Here is a 20,879-nt window from a genome sequence, read left to right as displayed (position 1 = left end):
ATATTATCACTGAAAGACATTAGCTATCTCTTGACAATTTTCTTCTCCAATCTACTGAAGTAGGATGTAATTTCCTATAGTGACAGAAGTTTGGCCCCAAGAATTAAGTATGTTTCCCTTTCAGAATTTTTCTGCAATTTGCAATTATTCCTTGATAGTCAAGAGAACAGTGAATGTGTTTCTATTCAGATTCAGGTTCCCTTGAAGAGAGAGGAACAGAAGATCAACAATCCTTTGGAAATGATCTTAACAGTTTGTTATTCAATAATTATTTCAGTTTTTGTTTTTTAAAAAATACAATTTATATTGTTTGTAAGACATTTGGAATATTGTCATCTTGAAGGGCAGGATATGTATAGTAATAAGTGAATATGGGACTACTAGCTTATTACAGCATGTACACAAATTTACAATCTGGGAAACTGAGGCTCATACAAAAAAGGGAGTTCTTTGTGAATTATAAATTAAATTTATAATTAAATTAAAGTGGTCTGATATTTACTCAGCATTTACTACTGTAAAAAGTAAAAGTAAAGTAATATCTTTCATCTGCTGAAATGATTCAGCCTCAGCTTTGTTATCAAAGTTGTCTGCATATATTTATTTATACCCAAATTTATTTAGGAGGCTTGATATGGCTTTTGATGATGATCACATGTTAAAACACACATTGTATGATCATATATTAAAACACACATGTATAGGCATGCATACAAAATGATTCATAGGAAATTTTCCACTTAGAAATGGCATGACCATTACTTCATCTCTTGGCAAAATTATTGCAACTTCTGAAATGCTTCTAGAAAGCCATATAATAGTAGCTTACAACATGTAGTAGGCTGCATAACTAAGGTGCTTAGAAACAGGTTTGCCAATGGTTTAGTTCCCGTAACATACACACACACACACACACACACACACCTTTTTCTGCTAAATACTGAAAAAAAAGATTAATGAAAGGCATAGTAGTATAAGCCAAGTAGTAGCAGTGTATAATGTAAGGAGATCCATTCAGAATTTGCTAAAAAAGCTAACAACTTTGTTGATAAATGTACTGTATAATACAAGGTTTTGGAGCATCATTAGATACCTGATTTGAAAGTATTCCTTTCAGATATTGAAAACAAAATGTAACATGCATTTGGGTTGAGATCTACCCATTGTTTCATTGATGTAGTTTTTAATAATGGATTCCTTTCCATGATTTATAATGAAACAGGTGAAATTCAATTTGAAGGCAATTTATCTGTTAGAAACTAATTCTAGGGATGACTAAGATTATATTCTTGTTTAACTCTTGTGTCAAAAACCCAGATTTATTCATTGCAAAAATCGAGCTGGAATTGCCTTTCCTTTTTTGTGGGGGGATGGGTGTTAAACATTTTTTTTTGACTTAGTTAAGCATCGGATAAACCTATTTAAGGTTTTGATTTCTTATTTCAGCCAAAAAAACCAAAAACTCTGCTAAGAATCCTAACAACATTATTTCACGGTTTGTTGCATTTTGATATCAAGGTTTCAACATCATCGGAAAAATAAGGTTTTAATCTATAAAGGTTATTTTCAGAACAGTATCTCCTAGACTGGGGGTGTCAAACTCAATTTCACTGAGGGCTGCTACAGGGTTGTGTTTGATCTCGGGGGGGGGGGGCTGGGAGTGGCCAGGGGGTGTAGCCAGCATGATGTCACTCATGTCGGTGGGCCTGTGTGGTGGCCTGAGCTCTCTGCCAGCAAAAAACCAGGCTCCCAAGCTCTGTTTTCAGCTACAATGGCCACCTGCAACCCTCTGCCAGTGAAAACAGCTCAGGAGGGCCATGTATGGCCCTCACAAGCTCCATTTTCACTGGCAGGGGCACCACAGGCCAGTCCTTCACTGTTTCTAGGGCAGCCTTGCGGGCCAGATCTAAGTACCCGGGGGCTGGATCTGGCTCCCAGGCCTTGAGTTTGACATCCCTGTCCTAGACAATAATTAGTGGAGGCTGATATAGATTTAAAAGATGTTCTTGCAACTCAATCCAGAATATCCTAACCTGATTGTTGAGTCTTACAGAACGTAAACTCAAATTACAGGCAGTCCTTGATTTATAATCATTTGTTTGCTGACCATTCGAATGGTGCTGAAAAAGAAAAGACTTACAACTGGTCCTTGCACTTAAAACCATTGCAGAATCCCCTGGCCACATAATAAAAATTCAGGTGCTTGGCAACATGTTTACCATGATGGCAGCACCCCGGGGTCATGTGATTGCCACTTGCAACCTTCCCAGCCAGTTTCCAACAAGCAAAGCCAATGAGAGAAGTGGGATTTGCTTAATGACCATGCAATTCATTTCACAACCGCAATGATTTGGTTAATAACCATGGCAAAAAAAGGTCACATCCTGAGCCTCAACTCACTTAACAGCTACCTTGTTTAAACAATGGATATCTGGTCCCAATTGCAGCATAAATCAAGGATTACCTGTAATACAACTAACATACACTGATGAAAATTTAAACATGAAGTTACCACCTGTTTGGGAAGATTATATTTAAATTACCCATACCTAATGGGTTTTCTCCAGAGCACATTTTAAAGCACTCTCTTCTGCAATTATGGATGGCAGTACCACAGAACTTAGGCAATACACCTGTATCTTCCACTTTCTAAAGTATAAAATTGTATGCAGAATTGTACTCTCAATTTATTTGCCTTCTTAATTTCCTAAGGGGCCACAATCAGTGTTACCTAGAAATTTTCCTAGATGACAGGTCTCCTAAAATCAGCTTTTTAATTGCATTTAATTGTGCATTTTCTATAAGACTATATCATATGCAGATCTGACAACAGGTGTTCGCTGTTTTATCAAACTGTTGAAATGTTATTACAGTTTTGGATTGTATTTGATTTATTTTAATTTTGGTTATACTGAACTTGGACTCTAGTAAAGAAAGTTGAGACAAGATTTGAAAGATACATAGAACATAACCACTCACACATTTTGGTTTTTTTATTATTTAAAACACTGCAAATGATCTAAACACTAGTCTAAACTAAGAATTCTTATATTACACCAATATTATATAAACAATGCACTCCATGCTTATTTTAGTTAAATAAAGCAGACAGTAATCTTGTTTTACATATGAGTTTAAGACAGAAATGTAAACATATATACATACAACACAAGAACATATCATTTGGTAAAAGAAGACAGTCTTCAAATTTCCTAATATGACTACATAAATAAGTTGCTCTTATATCTTTATGAGTGAAACAGCATAGGATCACAATAAGCATAGGAACATATCAAATGTGAGGGTAAAAAGCAAATTGCTGAATTTCTTTTAAAAGCGTGGCATGCAGTAGAAGCTTACAAATCAATACATATCTGATTTTCACAGAATGAAAAAAATGGCCATTACTGATTCCACTTAAATGCAGAAATTGGCTCAAGTATCTGATTTATTTTTTCCCCTCTAGTGGCACTAAATAAGTTTTCTTTAATATGAAAGGCCAATGAACAGAGCACATAACTCTCTTTTTTTGGAGAAAAAAAAAGCAAATTCACCAGATTCTTCAGTGCACTGTATGTTTGGTATACATAAATGAGTGAAAGAGATTGTTGTTGAATGATCCTGGTCATAATTTGTTTCTAAATTAAACATGGGATTCATAGCTAAATACTGAAAAGTTAAAAGACAAAAGAAATGCATGGGGTTAACTGAGTTTTAAACAGTGCTACATTTAACTGTGGACACAGTTACACTAACTTTATTTGATTTAAATGCAAAGTGACCCTATTAGTACATTACACCAACAACTCACAAGAAGTCTGTTAGTATTTTTCCAAACCAAAAAGTTTTACTAAAAGCATAAACTCTTAGATTACGCCACTCAGCTACACAAGAGATACCACATCACCGTGAAGGCTACAATCCATTGGCAACACCTTAAGCACATCTTGTCACTAGATTGTATTACTTTGTACTCATTAATAGCTACTTCATCTTTGGCAATAATATATATATCTACAAATCACTGGAACAACCGTAGGCACATACATAGCTCCACAGTATGCCAATACCTTCATGGCTGACTTGGAACATCGTTTATCAACTCTTACTTTACAAAACTCTTACTTAAAGCTTTACAAAATTTTATTTATTTGAGATTAAGAGCCTCAGTGGCACTAAAAACTGTGGTGGCACAGTGGTTAGAATGCAGGCTACATCTGTTGACTGCCACTGACTGCAATTTGGCAGTTCAAATCTCACCAGGCACAAGGTTTCCATCCTTCCAAGGTTTGTAGAATGAAAACACAGATTGTTGGGGGCAACATGCTGACTCTGTAAACCACTTAGAGAGGGGCTGTAAAGCACTGTGAAGCAGTATATAAGTCTAAGTGCTGTTGCTATTGCTATTCATTAATGGCATTTTAATCTGGACTCATGAAAAACAATCTCATTACTTTCCATCAAGACCTTAATAATTTCTATCCACCATCAACCTTAACCTTGACCTATCAAGAGAACTAGTCCATTTCCTTGATGTCATGGTAAAGCTACAAAATGGGCACATTATAAAGGAAACCTATTAAACATTAACATGCTTCCAGTTTCCACACAGAACACACACCAAATTTATAATCTGTGGCCTGGTTTTAGGATAAAACCACATTTGTCCTGACCCACTTGATGGACATATTTGATTGATGGAATAAACTAAGCAACTGAACTTCCCTTCTAACAAAATCAACAGACAAATGAATAAAGGCAGATGAATTCTGAGAGATTACCTACTAAAAGACAGACCACAAAAACAGAACAAAGGATCATAGGGTTCCTTTGTTTACCTACCAAGCATAGCTCAAGGCACACATTATTAATAAGGTACAACTCATGCAGTACAATGAGCAGTTTCTCAGAAATTTTAACTTCCTGGCATATAGGAAGTTTCCGATATCAAAGTAGTTGTTTGGGAACAACTAATCTACACCAGCACAATAGAGCAAGAGATCACAGACCTCACAAAGGTTAAAGGGTTTATGACTATCTCAGAAGGTCTTAATGAACAAAAAGGGTTGATTACATTAGAATTGCTAATTGTCAGGTACTTGTAATCTGTCTCACATGTAACCTGTATTTGAATAACCATTCTCCTTCTCTCCTTTCCTCATCCATGCCTAAACACTCACAAGATTTTAATATAATTTGTTTGTCTGGAAATGGACTCCTAAATTTTCATAGTTCAACTACTAGTGATTCATCATCATTTTAACCATTGTTTATCCAATGCAGGATGAAGGCCTCTTCTGCATGCTTCCAACCTTATATGGTCCTGAGCTTTCTTTGGCCAATTGGGCCCGCAAGAATACCATCGATTAAACTTCTTATATCAGATGTTTCGATTCTGAGATTGGTATGGAGCTGGGAGCAAATTCTATTGCAATCCAGTTGAGAATGAATGGGTTCTGGATTAAAAAATACATTCAAGGCAAGAGTGGCCTGGAGATATCCCTAGAACACATTAGTCTTTTAGATTTTCAAATGTCAGGATTTTTAGTTACATGGGAAAATTTTCCATGCAGTAAGGTGAGGTCAAATATAATTTACATTACCCCTTATGGTAACACATTTCTACTATAGCAATGATTTGGTGATGCTATAAATCCGTTACTACTGTAGGTCAGGCTTCAAGAATTTCATTAAAAAATGAGGCTTATATAGCTATGTAATATAGCCTGAGTAGAATGTTCAAGCCATCTGAAATGTAGCTACACACTGTTCTTTCTTAAAAGTTTCAGAGTGTAATTCATCTGAAAATCTTCCATGTTTACTCAAGTCCCCAAAGAATGTTTCAAAAATATTGGCTATCACATTTCCAAAGGAATGTGAAGGCTTTTTGAGTCACATCAGTTATGGCCTTTTTGGTTTTTTTGGCCACAAGTCATTATATAACTTTGGGACAAACATAGTAGTTAGATGCAATACTGAATTGTACAGAACCCCCCCCCCCCCCAACATAGACTGTGACTTTTTATGACTGAGGAAAGAGTTGGGGAAAGAGGATCATTCTATGAAGGTGCCTGACAAGTTACACTTTTAATATTAGACTAGATTCAAGAGAGCTGTTGCGCATGGCGTTTTGAAATGTCTTCATAGTAGCATAACATTGAGAAGTATAACATTGAGAAGATACAGAGTGTGTTTCTATTTATCCAGATTTAACAATATGTTAGATGATTCTATATTAATAGACTTTTTTCAATTTCAATTTATTTTAATAACAATTATATGTTAAGCTCTTTTTGTTTTACTATTGTGTTATTTTCTTCATGTTTATTATATTTTGATTATGTATGTATGCGTGTATGGAGTTTGGAAACTACTGTATAGTCTCCATGATATGATTTTCTTAAAATAATTAGATGTATATATTTATATCCAATATTCATAGCTATTACGCTGCAGCTTTCCTAAAACCCAGTCAGATTAACTCACAGTGTAGATGGCATAACTATGCTACTTTGTCTAGTAACTTGATTGGCATCAAAAGTATGATGGAAAAACTCAATACTTCTTCAACCAATAGAAAACTGTAGGGGAATGGAAATGTTGGTTTTTGTGAAGTTTTGTAGTGCATAGTTCTCATATGTTCTTCTGAAGTTGTGTTTGGAATAGCACACTAGCATGCTTATATATCTTTTGACAAATTATATGAGGCACTATGGAGCAAAACATGTACAGGTACTTCTCACAAAATGCAACAATTCACCTTTTTCACATCAGTAGTATTATTAAAGCCCTCACTTACAAGTGGCTAATTTAAAGCACTAGTTTGTGGACTATTCTTGGAAAATATGCTTAGTTTCCATATTTCCTATTGCAATCCTATTGCAAGGATTATCGTTGCAAGTATCAAGTCTTTCTAGAAATTGTCTCCATAAATAATTGCTTAAATGAAAGGCTACCATTTCATAGTTGTCAATTAAATGGAGATGGATTGCACTGAGGAAAAAGCAAAGATCAAACAAGAGACAAAACCAGAGGTAGTATTCATCAAGTTGACCAGCTCTGGAGAATCGGTAGCGGAAATTTTGGGTAGTTCAGAAAACTGGCAAATACCACCTCTGACTGGCCCTGCCTCCATCTATTATCTGCCTCCCGAGTCCCAGCTGATTAGCTGGGTCTTCTTTTGTTGTCCTGCACAGGAGAACGCAGCTGGAAAGCAGATTAGCGGGGTGGGAAGGGAATGTGATTTTGCAATAACCTTCCCCAGGAGTGGGGAGGGAATGGAGATTTTGCAGTATCCTTCCCCTGCCACACTCACCAAGCCACACCCACCGACCACGACCACAGAACCGGTAGTAACATTTTTTGAATCCCACCACTGGACAAAACTGCTTTGAGGGTCTAGGCAACAGTTGGTTAATTGAAACAAGAACTTTTTCCCAGGAAAAATAAAATGAATCCAATATTAGTTGTGGCCAAGAAAATTTAATGTCAATTTTATTGTCGGGGAACTTTTCTCTAAATTATTTTTATTTACAAGACGCCAATTCATAGGGCCTTCTTGTTGCTGAATTTCTTCCATATGATTGATTAAAACACATTAATCACATGATTAAATATATTAGGATGTATACTAAGAAAATGACATAATCTGTGTTGAATCCTTGTCTGGACTAGAATTAATTTGGATTAGAAGCCCTGGAAGTCCTGTTTTAAAATATCTCATTTTTGAGATGATATATTCTGTTATCCCAGATTTCACGGTACTTGATTGCCAAACTTGGCACTGCAGGACATCGGGACACCAGACCAAACATACAGGGGTGCCATGGGATATTTTAAATGTCTGTGATGTCCATTTGTTTTATATGCTATAGTTTGGTTATAGTTCGGTTTTCAGCTGTCTTTTGGTCTAGGGCAGTGATGGCTAACCTTTTCAACACTGAGGGCCCAAAGAGCACGCATGTGCACCCCCAAAATGCAATGCATGCACATCCCCTGCACACGTGCCCTTCCCCGTGCATGCACATATGTCCCCGTGCATGCACCCCGCCCCTGCGCCCCATCCCCTGCATGCGCCGCTCCTCCCCTGCATGCGCAGCAGAGACCTGAAGACCAGCTTGGCTGGCAGGAGGCACATGTGCATGTGCGGTGCAGCTGAGCTGAGGCGATGGCTCGAATGCCCACAGAAAGGGCTCTGCATGCCATCTCTGGCACGCATGTCATAAGTTCGCCATCATGGGTCTAGGGGCACAGAAAATTCCTGAGACATCCAAGTGTTATGAAGCAAGAAAGTCTGGGAACATCTGATCTAGCGTGATACATGCCAAGACCCATGCTCAGACTCTGCTCAGCTAAAGTACTGACATTGAGCTATCGTAAGTTATCTTTAGGTACAGTGGTTCAAAACCTGTAGCAGGCCTCATATTAACGGAACATGGGGAATTATATAGCTCAGTGCTTGATTCTTTTTATGAACTGCATAAGTATCCCTTGGAAATCAGCAAATCAATTTTCTACTTCAGATTATTTTGGAGTAAAAAACTTTGAGTGCATCTCCCTCTCAATTTAATAAACAGCTAGAAAAAAATGAACAATGTAAACAAATGCCACATCTTGAATGAGCATTTTTCTGAATGCAATTTTTCACCATTGTTCTATTATTTTCACAATGGTAGCCCCTTGAAGCAGTCTAGAGAAGAAACTCATAAATATTAGCTCTATCCTTATTGTAAGGTTACATTAATAAGTATGAAAATATTCCTCCCCTACTTTCTTTTTACTCTCTGGAAAACTAGGGAAGGTCCCTCCTGAGATGCTTTCTCGTTCCTTTTCCTTCTGTAAACTGAGATGACTTTTACATGACACTTGTGTAGTCTATAGTTCTTCCTCCTGTCTGCCAAAGTCATTTCTGAATACTATTACTCTAAAAAGTACAGTATGCATTACATCTAGTTACTGGGCAGAATATACACAGACGTGAGTTCTATCCTGTGGGAAAGATGACAGATTGCAATCACAGGGTTCTCCTAGTCTGGAGAGGGGGATTACTCTCAAATCTTTCATGTGTCCATGTTCTTCAGACTGGACTATTGCAAAGCACTGTACATAGGGCTACTCTTGAAGAGTATTTGGAAGCTCCAGTTGTGCAGAGTACAGTGACGCTGGCAGTTAATGCCACTGGTTATTTGGTGCACGTGACACCACTGTTCCTTTACTTACATTGGCTTCCAGTGTGATTCCTGACACAATTCAAGGTGCTGGTAGTCACGTTTAAAAGTCCTTCATTCCTTTGGACTAGATTACTTACGGGACTATCTCTTCCTGTTTCTTTCTGCCTATCTGATCTGTCAGGAGGGGCATTTTTTGGATACAATCAGTTAAGGAGTATAAGTTGTTGCAGTCCAGAAGGAAACCCTACACTATCTTGAAACCCTACATTGAATCTTCCCTCCAGAACTCAGGTTAGCCTCAGTCCCGGGGTGGGCTGCTAGGGTTCACAGGGAATCGGGAGAGCCCCTAGCTAAGATTCTGTGCAGTTCAGAGAACCCCCAATCCCACTCCTGTCTGGCCCCGCCCACCCCACCCCGCCCACCTCAGGAGTCTCCATGCAGCCCATTTTGGATTCAGGTAAGTGCGGGGTGCGCACAGAGGCTCAGGGAGGGCAAACAAGAAGGCTGGAAACAGGCCCGTTTCTAGCTTCCAGAGAGCCTCTGGAACTCCGGGAGGCCGTTTTCGCCCTCCCGGTGGCTTGAGGAAAGCCTCCGGAGCCCGGGGAGGGCAAAAATCTCCCCGCCATGGTGCAGTAGGCCGACTAGGCCACGCCCACCATGGCTACGCCCACCCAGCAACCGGGCACAAAACCCTTTGCTAAAATTTTTGAAGCTCACCCCTGCTCAGTCCTATTGACCTTCCTCAATGACTTAAAAATGTGGTTTTGTGCTCAAACTTAGAGCCCCGGATGTGAGATGAAGCCTGCCTGTTTGTGTTAACAATCTTTTTATGATTCCTGGCTGCTGGGTGTTTTTCTTTTCTTTTCTCTTCTTATATTCTATGCCTTTTTATCTATGCCATTGTAAACCACACAGCGTTTCATGAGATGGGTGGCTATATAAATGGATTAAATCAATAAATAAACTGATAGAGCTTGAATCTTTCTACCCCAGCTGACACTTTCCAATATATATGATAAAAGCAGAGTTCACTGCATATTTTACGATGAAGAATAATTTTGCACATATACCAATTTCAACATGAATTTAAAATAAAATGAACAGAATCACTTGGATATTATCACTTGGGGATATTATTATTCCCTTTGGATACTGAAACACCTGGGTATAAGAGATAGGTGTAAGCCTTAGCTATTTTACATGTTTATACTATGCTACTTTTGATCCAAAGATTTGATTCTTTTCAACAAACATTCTGAGTAGTTTCTCTATTGAAAGAAAAAAATAAGTAAAATGGCATACTGGAGTAGATTTTTAAGAGTGTAGTGAAAACATAGCAGAAAATACTTTCACATCACCACTTATTTTGATTGATAGCCTTCTTTTCCTCTTTTCCTTTTTTATTATAATGTTGGTTACTTTCTCCCCATCCCCCCAACTTCTAGGAAATGTTTGGACATCAGTGTCTGCAGCATAAAAATTTAAAGATAAGTAGACCGATCTGTTGCCTTGGGGAAAATGTTTTCCACTTTATCATTATATCCTAAGCTTCACTCTCAGTACGTGCAGTACTCTGTGTACATTGCTAAATTTGATTGTTAAAAAAATGTATTCACTCTATGTAATACTAAGATGTTTTTAACTATAGAGTTTCATCATATTGTCTAAAAAGGAACTTTTAGTCTTTCTCTTGTGGAAGAGAACTTTGATATATAAGGCATAGTAGACCAATTAGTTCAGGAAAAGAGCCTTTTTTGCCATGGTTCCTACTCTCTGGAATATCGTGCCCACTTAGGTGAGATCTTTCTGAAAAGGTCTGAAGACTCTGCCAATTGGCCTGAGGCATTTTACTTGGGAGGGGATAATGGGCTAAGATAAGACCTCACTTCTTCCCCGTGTGCATCTGACTCCTTTTCCTGTCTTGTTTTTAAACCAATTTTAGTATTATTATTTATTGTTTCAACGTTTTATGTTTTTATGCTTCTATTGATTGTAAGTTGCTTTGGTTGCCTTTAGGCGAGATGGGCAGCATGTAAGTTTAATAAATAAATAAATATAACGAGGGACATAATAGAGCCTCCTGTATTATAGGGATATAGCCTACTTTTTGACTGCAATAGAGATGTCTAAAATGCTAAATGTTGTGTTTGCATTTTGCTGTAATTTTCCAAAATCTCCTGGTAGTATGCTTACTGGTACTGACTTGTCAGAATGACACTGAAAGTATTAAAAGACATTATATAGCTGTAATGGCGAACCTTGGCATGCGTGCCAGAAGTGGCACGCAGAACCATCTCCCCGGGCACGCTAACCATCATCTGTTGATATTCCGGGTTCCAGCACGCACACATGTGTGCTGGCCAGCTGGTCTTCATGCATGCAGGAATGCCAGAAACCAGAAGAGGAGCTCCCCGGTACGCATGCGCTTGCCAGGAAGCTGAGCTTCCAGTTTCTGGCATGTACATGCACGTGGGCCAGCTGTTCTTCGCATGCGCATGCACGCCAGAAACCGGGAGCTCAGTTTCTCGGGGAGCGCATGCATGCTGGGGAGTTCCTCTTCCGATTTCCGTGCTCCCCCACGTGCATAAGGGCACTCCCATTTTTGGCACTTGGTGCCGAAAAGGTTCACCAACACTGTTATGTAGTAATGCAGTCTGTAACACAGACTGCACAAATATCATTAAAGTGATCAGGAAGAGTTGGTGACAGTATTTCCTTTCTGAAAATGCAATGTACATGTACAAAACAACTGGGCTTAAGTAATAGCCTTGGATTTTTAAATTTTCCGCCATCCTGCTTCAAAGATCCTAAAAGGGCATTATTTTCAACTATGGAGGTTCTCCCGGATTCAAGGTTTTTGCCTGAAGAGCATGTGGAGGCCATAATCAGGAGGGCTTTTGGACAGTTTCAGCTGGCACCCCAGCTGAGGCCTTACCTGGAACAGGTGCTACTGGAGATGCTAACTCATGGCCTCATTTCTGAATTGCATTATTGTCATTTGCTTTGCATGGCATTGCACTTGAAATCAGAAATTTCAGCTGATCTAGAATGCCTACTCATAGTGTTGCCATGTCATACACAAATAGGTCTCTAGAGTTCAAATCAATAGTACTGGGTTTCTGAACACAATTTAAGAGGCTGCTTAATTTAACTTAAATTTAAGTTTAGATAGTTTGAAGCCTGGATATCTCAAAACGGACGTTTCCCAATAATTTTTGCATGTCCTACCTAGATCTTTAGGGAGGCCTTCTGAGGGTTCTTGCCTATCAGGAGATCTAACATCATTTAGTCTTTGTGGCTGCTCTTCCTTTCTGGAGGAGCTTGACCTTTGAAGCATGTATGGTCCCTACCTTCATGGCCCTCCAGAAGCAGGTAAATATGTTGCTGTTTTACAGCAGGGGTCTCCAACTTTGGTAACTTTAAGACTTGTGGACTTCAACTCTGGGAGATTGATAGTTAATAATGAAATTTTTACACACTCTCTGTGTGTGTGTGTGTGTGTGTGTGTGTGTGTGTAATCTTTTTTAGCTTTATATTTTTAGTCATCATTTTATTTTTAATTTGTGTTGTGTTTTTAATACTTATGCTCTGGAATCTGCTTAGGATCTACCAGGTTTCAGGTGGGTCATATAAGTTTCATAAAGAAATAAAGAAGTTCTGTTTGGCTTATGGAATGGACCTTTTAGAATAACAGGAATTCAGATTCCTTAGAAAAACGCTAGCAAGATCTGAGTCATTTTGGAAACATGTCTGATTTAACAAGAACTTGTATTTCTAACCTAGGTTATATATTTTTTTTCATTATCTTTACTTGGTGCATGACAACGGTAAACACTTTAGATACACCACACAACTCCACACAAATGGCTTATCACAAATTAAGTACTATTACAGAAGAAAAAAATATCTGCACTGAAACAATGGAACATTCAACAAGACATTTTCTCTCTGCTTTTTATGCTTAAAATTGTATACTTTAAGAAAACATGGCATGCCACGTAAAAGTTATTCAGTTGCTTTGTTTGGAATAACTGAAGACTGGCTAAGTTCTTTTGCAGAGATAACATTTATAATGCGCATAAAAAGAATTCACTACAAGCAAGACAAAGACATCTTAAGCAGCTTCTCTATCCTGCATACCATTTTTGTCTCTCCCTTTTTCTAAGCATTATTTAGTGGCCCCTAAATTTGGAAGCATTTTACAATAATTAACACAGTACACAGGCGATAGCCGCAATTCAAAAGACAGTAACGAGTGGAAAATTTCAACTGAGATTGTTTTGAAATCTCCATCATTTTCTTCACACCTTGACCCAGTTGAAGATTGAATGCCTGTGTTTCAAACATTTCAAAGTCACAGAGCCTTGTTGTTGTTTTTTTTTAAAGCAAAGCAAAACAAAACAAACAAAACAAAAACATTATTTTGCTTGATGCTTCAGTGCCTGGTCATCCAGTCAGAGGCTCAGAAATCCATATGGAAAAATACATCTCAGTGCTACTATACTGGATCTTATGTTAGGAATGTTCACATGTGCAGCTTGGAACTCTTTTCTTCTTTGGTCAATTTCTTAAAATAGGATTCTTCATCAGTGGCTGAAAAGAGGAGGACTGTACTGAAGTATGATTTTTCCATTACTGTGACTTTTTTTTCAAAGGAAAGAGACATTTTTTTAAAAATAAATCCCATGCAAAGAAGAACTATACATTAGGTTTACATCTAGAATTTCTCTATAGAATGTTAGTTCTTTTTATCTAAGAATGATACTCCTTAACAGATAATTTGTCAGAAGGAAGTGTATGGATCACTATACTAAATTATACAACTATATTTTATACAAACAATATAACAATACAATATGAAACGCTTTGTATTGTTTAAAATAAATGTAATCTGGAATGTTTGGTTGAAAAAAATCCAAATTTTGTCCAATGTGACATATAAAAAGAACAGTGCATTAAGTGGAGAATGATTAAATTAATCAGATTAAGGTTATTCTTTGACAATCTCCCTCAACATTCACCAGATTAAAGGGTACTACTGACTTCAAGAAAAGAAATGTGTTAGCTATTTTGCTCAATTAAAAAGAAACCATTTGAAGTTTAATAGCTCTATAATAATGAAAATTGAATTAAGAAAATGAATACATGTCGCTTATTTCATTAAAATTCTTTCAGAGGTTTATTAACTAAATAATACTGAGTAAGAACAACAGCAGCAGTAATAACTATGATCAACCAAAGTTGAAATCTTTTCACAGTTCAGTTTGCTATAAAAGAATTAACCACAGCTTGTTCTATGCACTGAAATTAATTGCACTGAAAATACTTTTTCCCCTAAAAAAAGGCATCGTGGGAGGAACAGTGCTTATGTAGGAGGGAAGTTAGAAAGTTGCAAACAAGGAAAGTTACTGGAAACTGTTAGAGAGAATAAGAATAGAGTAGGATTGGTAGGATAAATGAAGTTGCGGACCAGATATTAGGGGAATGAGGATGGAGAAAACAGTGCTTGTGACTAGTGATACTAGTGCTTATATTATAATAGATCCATAACAGATCCTCTCTTCTGCCATGAGCCACTGTTGCTTTGTGAGAATATGGATTTAATGGCCTAGTAACAGCAGAGAGATTGGAGGAATTCATGAATCAATGTAGACAACAGAAGTCAGTTTGGTCTTCTTTGACTGAAGTTATTTACTAAGTCCAGTGACTGCTATGGCAGGATGTATCTCCTGGAACAATTGTTATGTGGTGGCCAGAGTCCTCAAAAGAATTAAACATCTGAAAAATGCCTGCACAATTTCTCTGTATGGAAGAAGGTGGTATATATTGAAGAACTGGTTCTGGTAATTTGATATGGAATGCTTCAGCATCTTCTAGCCATTTACAAAGCACTGAGAAAATTAGGAGGACAAAAAAAAGTATGGAAGTAGAAAAGAAGAAAAGATGCAGTAGACTTGTGACTGGGAGGTGAAAGGACAAGCCTTTGAGTGAAAGTAAAGGATTTCTGGAGTTAGAATCTAGGAGACAATACTTTTTAAATTACTTCTAAGCATTTCCAAGAGCTAAAGTTTTGACATGTAGGAGGTGGGCAGTTGAGTGTAATTAGAATTGGGTTGGAGATGGAAGTTATTGAAGGTTGATCAGTAATTTTGATGAATCACTCTCATTTTTTGTCAAGCACACTCGCTGATGGATTGGGGTAATTTGGAAGAAGTGATTTGTAATATTGGAAGAGCAATTACATAGAAATAGAAGTGGAAATGGAAGAGGAGAAATGATAGTAAGGGAGGGTCATCATTGGCACATTCAGGGGTTAGGGAGTATTGGAGTAAAAGGGAATGAAGGAGAAATGATACAAATTAAGGTATTGGTGAGTAGAGAGAAACATGATGGGTAAAGAGGTAGGATTCTCCTAGGAAAAAAGAGTGAGCAACTGAGATCCATCCTTACTTCTGTTGCCTCTTGCATAGCTCACACTAGGAGACAGTTTATCATGTTCTTGAAACCTTAGGTTCCAACTGCTGTTGTTGTTTGACAGTTATAATACATCTCTTCTCGTAATTGGCATTTGTGTGGATGAGAGTGAATACCCATTTTGTATTACTGAGAAACTGATAGGGGTGCTGATGATTAGAGGCAAATATTCTGCAAATAACTGGATATGCCACCTTCTTTTTGAAATTGAGCTCTTAGGACAAGCTGGGAATTGTTATACTACTTTCCTACTTCATAGTGGTATCTCTGTCCAAGCTGTTGGACCTCATCTCAGTTTCCTGGTAGAGTTTCCTGAGTTGAGCTTTAGGAAACTAACTGAAACCTTTAATTTGCATTTTTGGGGACCAGGAGTAGAGACAGCTCATGAATTTATAGCCTCTATGGAAACTATAAGTTCATTCAAGGTCAAAGGACCCAACTCATGCAAGAGGCCACAAGTTAACTATGGTTGGTTGGTTTGTTTTAAAAAATACTAGAGCAATTGCAATGTTATTTGAAAGTGGGGGAAATTAACTATTTTTGTTAGGATCAGATGACTTTCTAATTGCCATGGACTTGACTGAAGCTTCCGCTTTCTTCCTATTTGATCAGCCTTTTGCAGAGGTGACAGAAAAAACCTGGGTTTGGACAGTGGTGAATGCATTTTGGAAGACAGGGCATATGGTGAGGTGTCCCTCCTCAAAAAGTCATTGCTCAAGTTAGGCTCTTCATCTAGGACTCTGTTTGGGCAGTTATGGCTATGAGGAATTTTGCACTATTTCATCTTGTGTGCTAGTTATGATCTTTCCTAGATTGGGAGGTTTGTTCATGGTCACTTATGCCTTTATCACATTCTATTTGTTTACTGCAATGAACCTTGAAGAGCACCTGGGAATTTAAGCTGGCCCAGAATGCAGTTTTGGGCTACCCTGGATATCAGGAAGTTTGCCCATGTCTGTTTTGAAAGCAGTACTAGTTACTAGTTTATTTCTCAGGGTAATTCAAGATGCTGGTAGTCAACCTTAAAAACTGTGTATGGTTCAGCATGTGAATATCTCCGGGACAACCAATAGTTCTGCTCGTTCCTTGAGCCCTGGAAGAATAAGGTGTCTTTGGGGACTGATCTTTAAGAAATGCTAACTTCAGGGATCCTAAGATTAGGTGTTTTTAATCATCATTCCCATTCTATTCAACGGCATTCTCCACCATATTGATGGGCCCTGAATAACAATCTGTAAACATTGAAGATTTTGCGGTTGTATGTATCCTTTCTGAACTATAAATACATGTATAGATTACAACTGTTCATTGACACCTGGGTAATTTATACTATGCTATTGTGTTCTTAATTATTAATATTTGGAGCTGTGAAGTCTGCTGAGTGTAAGACAGTATTGGAAAGACATGTCAACCTATAAAATAAATGAACAAAATGAAGAAAGGCTAAAATTTGGCTACGTTGTAGTTGCTGAATTTTGTTTAATAATTTATTTACAATAGAAAATAGTAGAAATTGTGAGAATCTGTGTTTTTCAATGTTATACCCATTGAAAAAAAGGGGTGACACTCTAAAATGACATAACTAACCAAATCTACTGAAGGTATTTGTTACAGAAATCAGGAAGCGTGCGTTTTTATGAATTCCTGTTTATTTTTTTTACAAGGCATACAAGTTTCCCTTAAAAACAACAGTGTCTACAATAAAAACAACATGGCAAGAATGAATGAGGGTACAGTTATGGAAAATAAATGTTTCCCCCATTTTTTCAAAGCTTTCTATTCTTCTTTGTAGTATATTGTAGTATATCTTATAAGCCTCGGTGGTGCAGTGGTTAGAGTGCAGTACTGCAAGCTATTCCTACTGCAATTTGGCAGATCGAATCCCACCAGGCTCAAGGTTCCATCCTTCAGAGGTGGGTAAAATGAGGACCCAAATTGTTGGGGGCAATAGATTGAACTCCATAAACCGCTTTGAGAGGGCTGTAGAGTACTATAAAGCGGTATATAAGTCTAAGTGCTATTGCTATATTGCATTTACTGGAATCAACTGAAAGACTGAATATGATGTTTTGAAAAGTAATCTCCAAAGCACTCTAAATTATGTAAAAATGTTCTCAAGTCATTTGAAATAGATAAGAATCCAAAACATTACTTCCTGAATTCTACCAAAGCAAGCATTTACTGAATAATGAGGTGAATATTTGGCTTCCCTCAAAGAGTAGAAAAATAAACTTACCATAATTGTAGTTACAATTACTGTTCTGTTCTCAAGGGCAGCTGTGTCATTGCCCATTGTAGGCTCATGTTGAATCAAGACTAATTTATCCATGTCATTCCAGTATCCAATCTGTAATAAACAAATGCAGAAGCTAACTTTCTATTCACTGCTGATGAAGTCAACCACAATAGTTAGTTCAAATGTAATTTAAATATTGAATCAATCCGTTCCCCACTCCACTACAATGTGTCACCCCACTACAATGTGACAAATATTTTATCTCCTGGTTGTCTTACTTGTCCCAGCTTCTGCCAGCCTAGCAGTTCGAAAGCACGTACAAAATACAAATAGAAAAATAGGGACCACCTTTGGTGGAAAGGTAACAGCATTCCATGCACCTTTGCCATTTAGTCATGCCAGCCACATGACCATGAAGATGTCTTCGGATAGCGCTGGCTCTTCAGCTTTGAAACGGAGATGAGCACTGCCCCCTAGAGTTGGGAACAACTAGCACATATGTGTGGGGGGAACCTTTACATACGTACATGTCATATATTTCATCATGCATAATCATGCAAAATCATACATGACAGCAAATAAAAGTTTCATTTCAGAATCTCAGATTTTAATTTATAGCTGAAAATCTGAAATAAAACTTTTATTTGCTGTCACTGTGGGAATTAAGCTGTATAATATGCAGTTTAATTCATATGGAAAGTTGCTATTTGCATTGTTTTGCTTATGGTTTCAAGGGATAAACATAATCGGTATTTGATACTATGGCTCCAATATCTACCTGGGTTTTTCTTGCTTGTTTTCTGTCTCTAATGATCCATTACTGGTGCCTTCCTCTCTTCACTGACCAACAGACACCGAGTTTTCTCTCTTTTTTCTTGTGCGCTTTTGTTTCCTTGAATATCTACAAAATGTCATTTATCCGTATCTCCAAGAGAGCTTCATTCCCTTTGAAGTGCTCAGAGATATAAGTCTTTCCTCACAATAGGATAGAAATAAATAATGATAAGGCCCTTCTAAATTGTTTATTTAACAGGTGATTATTTCTCTAGTAGCCGTGAAAAGAATCCAGGATTCCATAAAAGTGTTTATCAGGTATCTTTCCCCTCTTTTCCTTTATTTCTGTAAGTGTTCGTGCCTATATTATTTTATTCTTGGGGGTGGAAAAAGACTGAAAAGTGCATCTCGAAATTTATTTATTTATTTAATTAATTTATATTTCCATCTATTTGCCCATGGCGACTCGAGGCGGCTTACACAATGTAAAACCATATTTAAAACAAAAATAAAAATAAAAAACAATGAAAAACTAACAAAAAGAATCCAATAAATTAGTAAAGTACAACAGAACAAAATTTGGAAAAAAAAATCATATCATTGTAAATCATATTTCTTTGTATTTTCTTAATCTGTATGCTACATATGTTCTACAAATGGCTCAGGTTGTCACCAACCCTCATCACTATCTTTTTATCTCATTCTTTTTCTCCTGTTTATATTCCGTTATTGGAACATATTATAATTCACAGCTTCATTCAAGATCAAGGCTTGGAGCTACTAAGTTTTATAATGGAAAAATGTGACACACCCTACTTCCCATCACATACAGATAGTTCTCTACTTACACTCACAATTGAGCCCAAAATTTATATTGCTAAGTGAGTTGTTTAGTGAGTTTTGCCCTATTTTACGACCTTTCTTGTCATAGCTGTGGAGTGAATCACTGCAGTTTTTCAATGAGTAACCTGGTTGTTAAGTGAATCCAGCTTCCCCACTGACTTTGCTTGTCAGAAGGTCACAAAAGATGATCACATGATCCCAGGATACTGCAACCATCATAAATACGAACCAATTGCCAAACATCTGAATTTCGATCACATTACCATGGGGATGCTGCAATGGCCATAAAGTTTGAAAAATGGTCATAAGTCACTTTTTTCAGTGCCATTGTAACTTTGAATGGTCATTCCACACAAGCAATGTACCAGCATAGGAGGGGAAAAAAACTCCAGAGACGTTCCTGAGACAGGAAGTCTAGTCCTGCTAAGAATGTAAAAAGGGTTAATGAGAGGCAGTTTCTGTAAGCAACACCAGAATGTTTCCTTCTTGCCTTCCTTACAGGAATAGGCCAGTCATTTCTTCTGACAACCGGTTCTCTGAACTGCTTAGAATGTTAACAACCGGTTCTAGCGAATAAGTATGAAGTGGTAGAATCCCACCCCTGGTTTTGGGAAGAAGAAAGAACATGGAAGAAGATAATGGTTGGCAACTTCAGTTAAATTTAGGCAGCATAAGATGATGAAGTTGGTTGGTTTTAGTTTTAGGCAATATGGATTGGTGGCCTGAGTTGGGCAGAGTAGTGTTGCACTGCTGAAGTGTTGCAAGCTTGAGGAGAGGCCTAAGTTTGTAGAAGAGGAGCAGATCACTGTCCAAATAAGAGTGTTGAAGACTGGTGATTAGCTAACTATTGAGAGTAGAAGTTTTAAAGATGAAACAGGAGACACTAACTGAAAGTGAAAGACTAAGAATAAAAAAAACAGGCACATTTTATCATATGTGGCGGACTTGTCTTAAAACAAAAACAAATTAGGCAAAAAACAGATGGCTAGAAAAGTAATGGCTAGAAAACATGTAGATTTTAAACCTGAACTATTTTAATTAGGGATGATATCAGAAAAAAATTAATAAGAAAAGGATGTATTTAATATTTGTTACGTGTCTTAACAGCAGCAAGGATTATCTTCACACAATATTGGAAAAATGAAGAAACATTGCAAGATGAAGAGATAGTTAAGAAGATATTAGATTGTGCAGAAATGGATGGACTTACATTGAAAATTAAACAGAAAGAAGACACAGAATATTATCAAACATGGAACTTATTTTACCAGTGGTTGGAAAAAAGGGGTGGAGAGTAAGAATGGAATCTGTATTGCTAAGCAAATTAAATACCCAGACAGCACGATGTTTATTAAGCACTAAGAAGTGTAAGTAATAGAAAA

At 37.4% G+C, this 20,879-nt stretch overlaps 1 protein-coding gene across 6 annotated transcripts in view; it reads right to left on the bottom strand.

The window, feature by feature from the left end:
• The window catches only part of GRIA4 (glutamate ionotropic receptor AMPA type subunit 4), a 252,621-nt gene that overhangs the window by 53,589 nt on the left and 178,153 nt on the right, over nucleotides 1-20,879 (bottom strand). For 5 of the 6 annotated variants that reach the window (XR_015744265.1, XM_087937095.1, XM_087937093.1 and 2 more), the window contains exon 9: nucleotides 17,881-17,991. Coding sequence is in view for 5 of the 6 variants with exons in the window: in XM_087937095.1 (XP_087793221.1) it covers nucleotides 17,881-17,991 (111 nt within the window). In the remaining variant the exon portion in view is untranslated. Of the gene's footprint in view, nucleotides 1-12,921; nucleotides 13,764-17,880; nucleotides 17,992-20,879 lie in introns of those variants that run through there. The other variant, XM_026706909.2, reaches the window with a different exon arrangement.

Source organism: Pseudonaja textilis, chromosome 7 (assembly GCF_049901715.1).
Source record: "Pseudonaja textilis isolate UNSWEBS1 chromosome 7, rPseTex1.2, whole genome shotgun sequence".
Lineage (NCBI taxonomy): Eukaryota > Metazoa > Chordata > Lepidosauria > Squamata > Elapidae > Pseudonaja > Pseudonaja textilis.
Note: the sequence above shows the minus strand (reverse complement) of the source record. Positions and strands in the feature narration are given on the sequence as shown.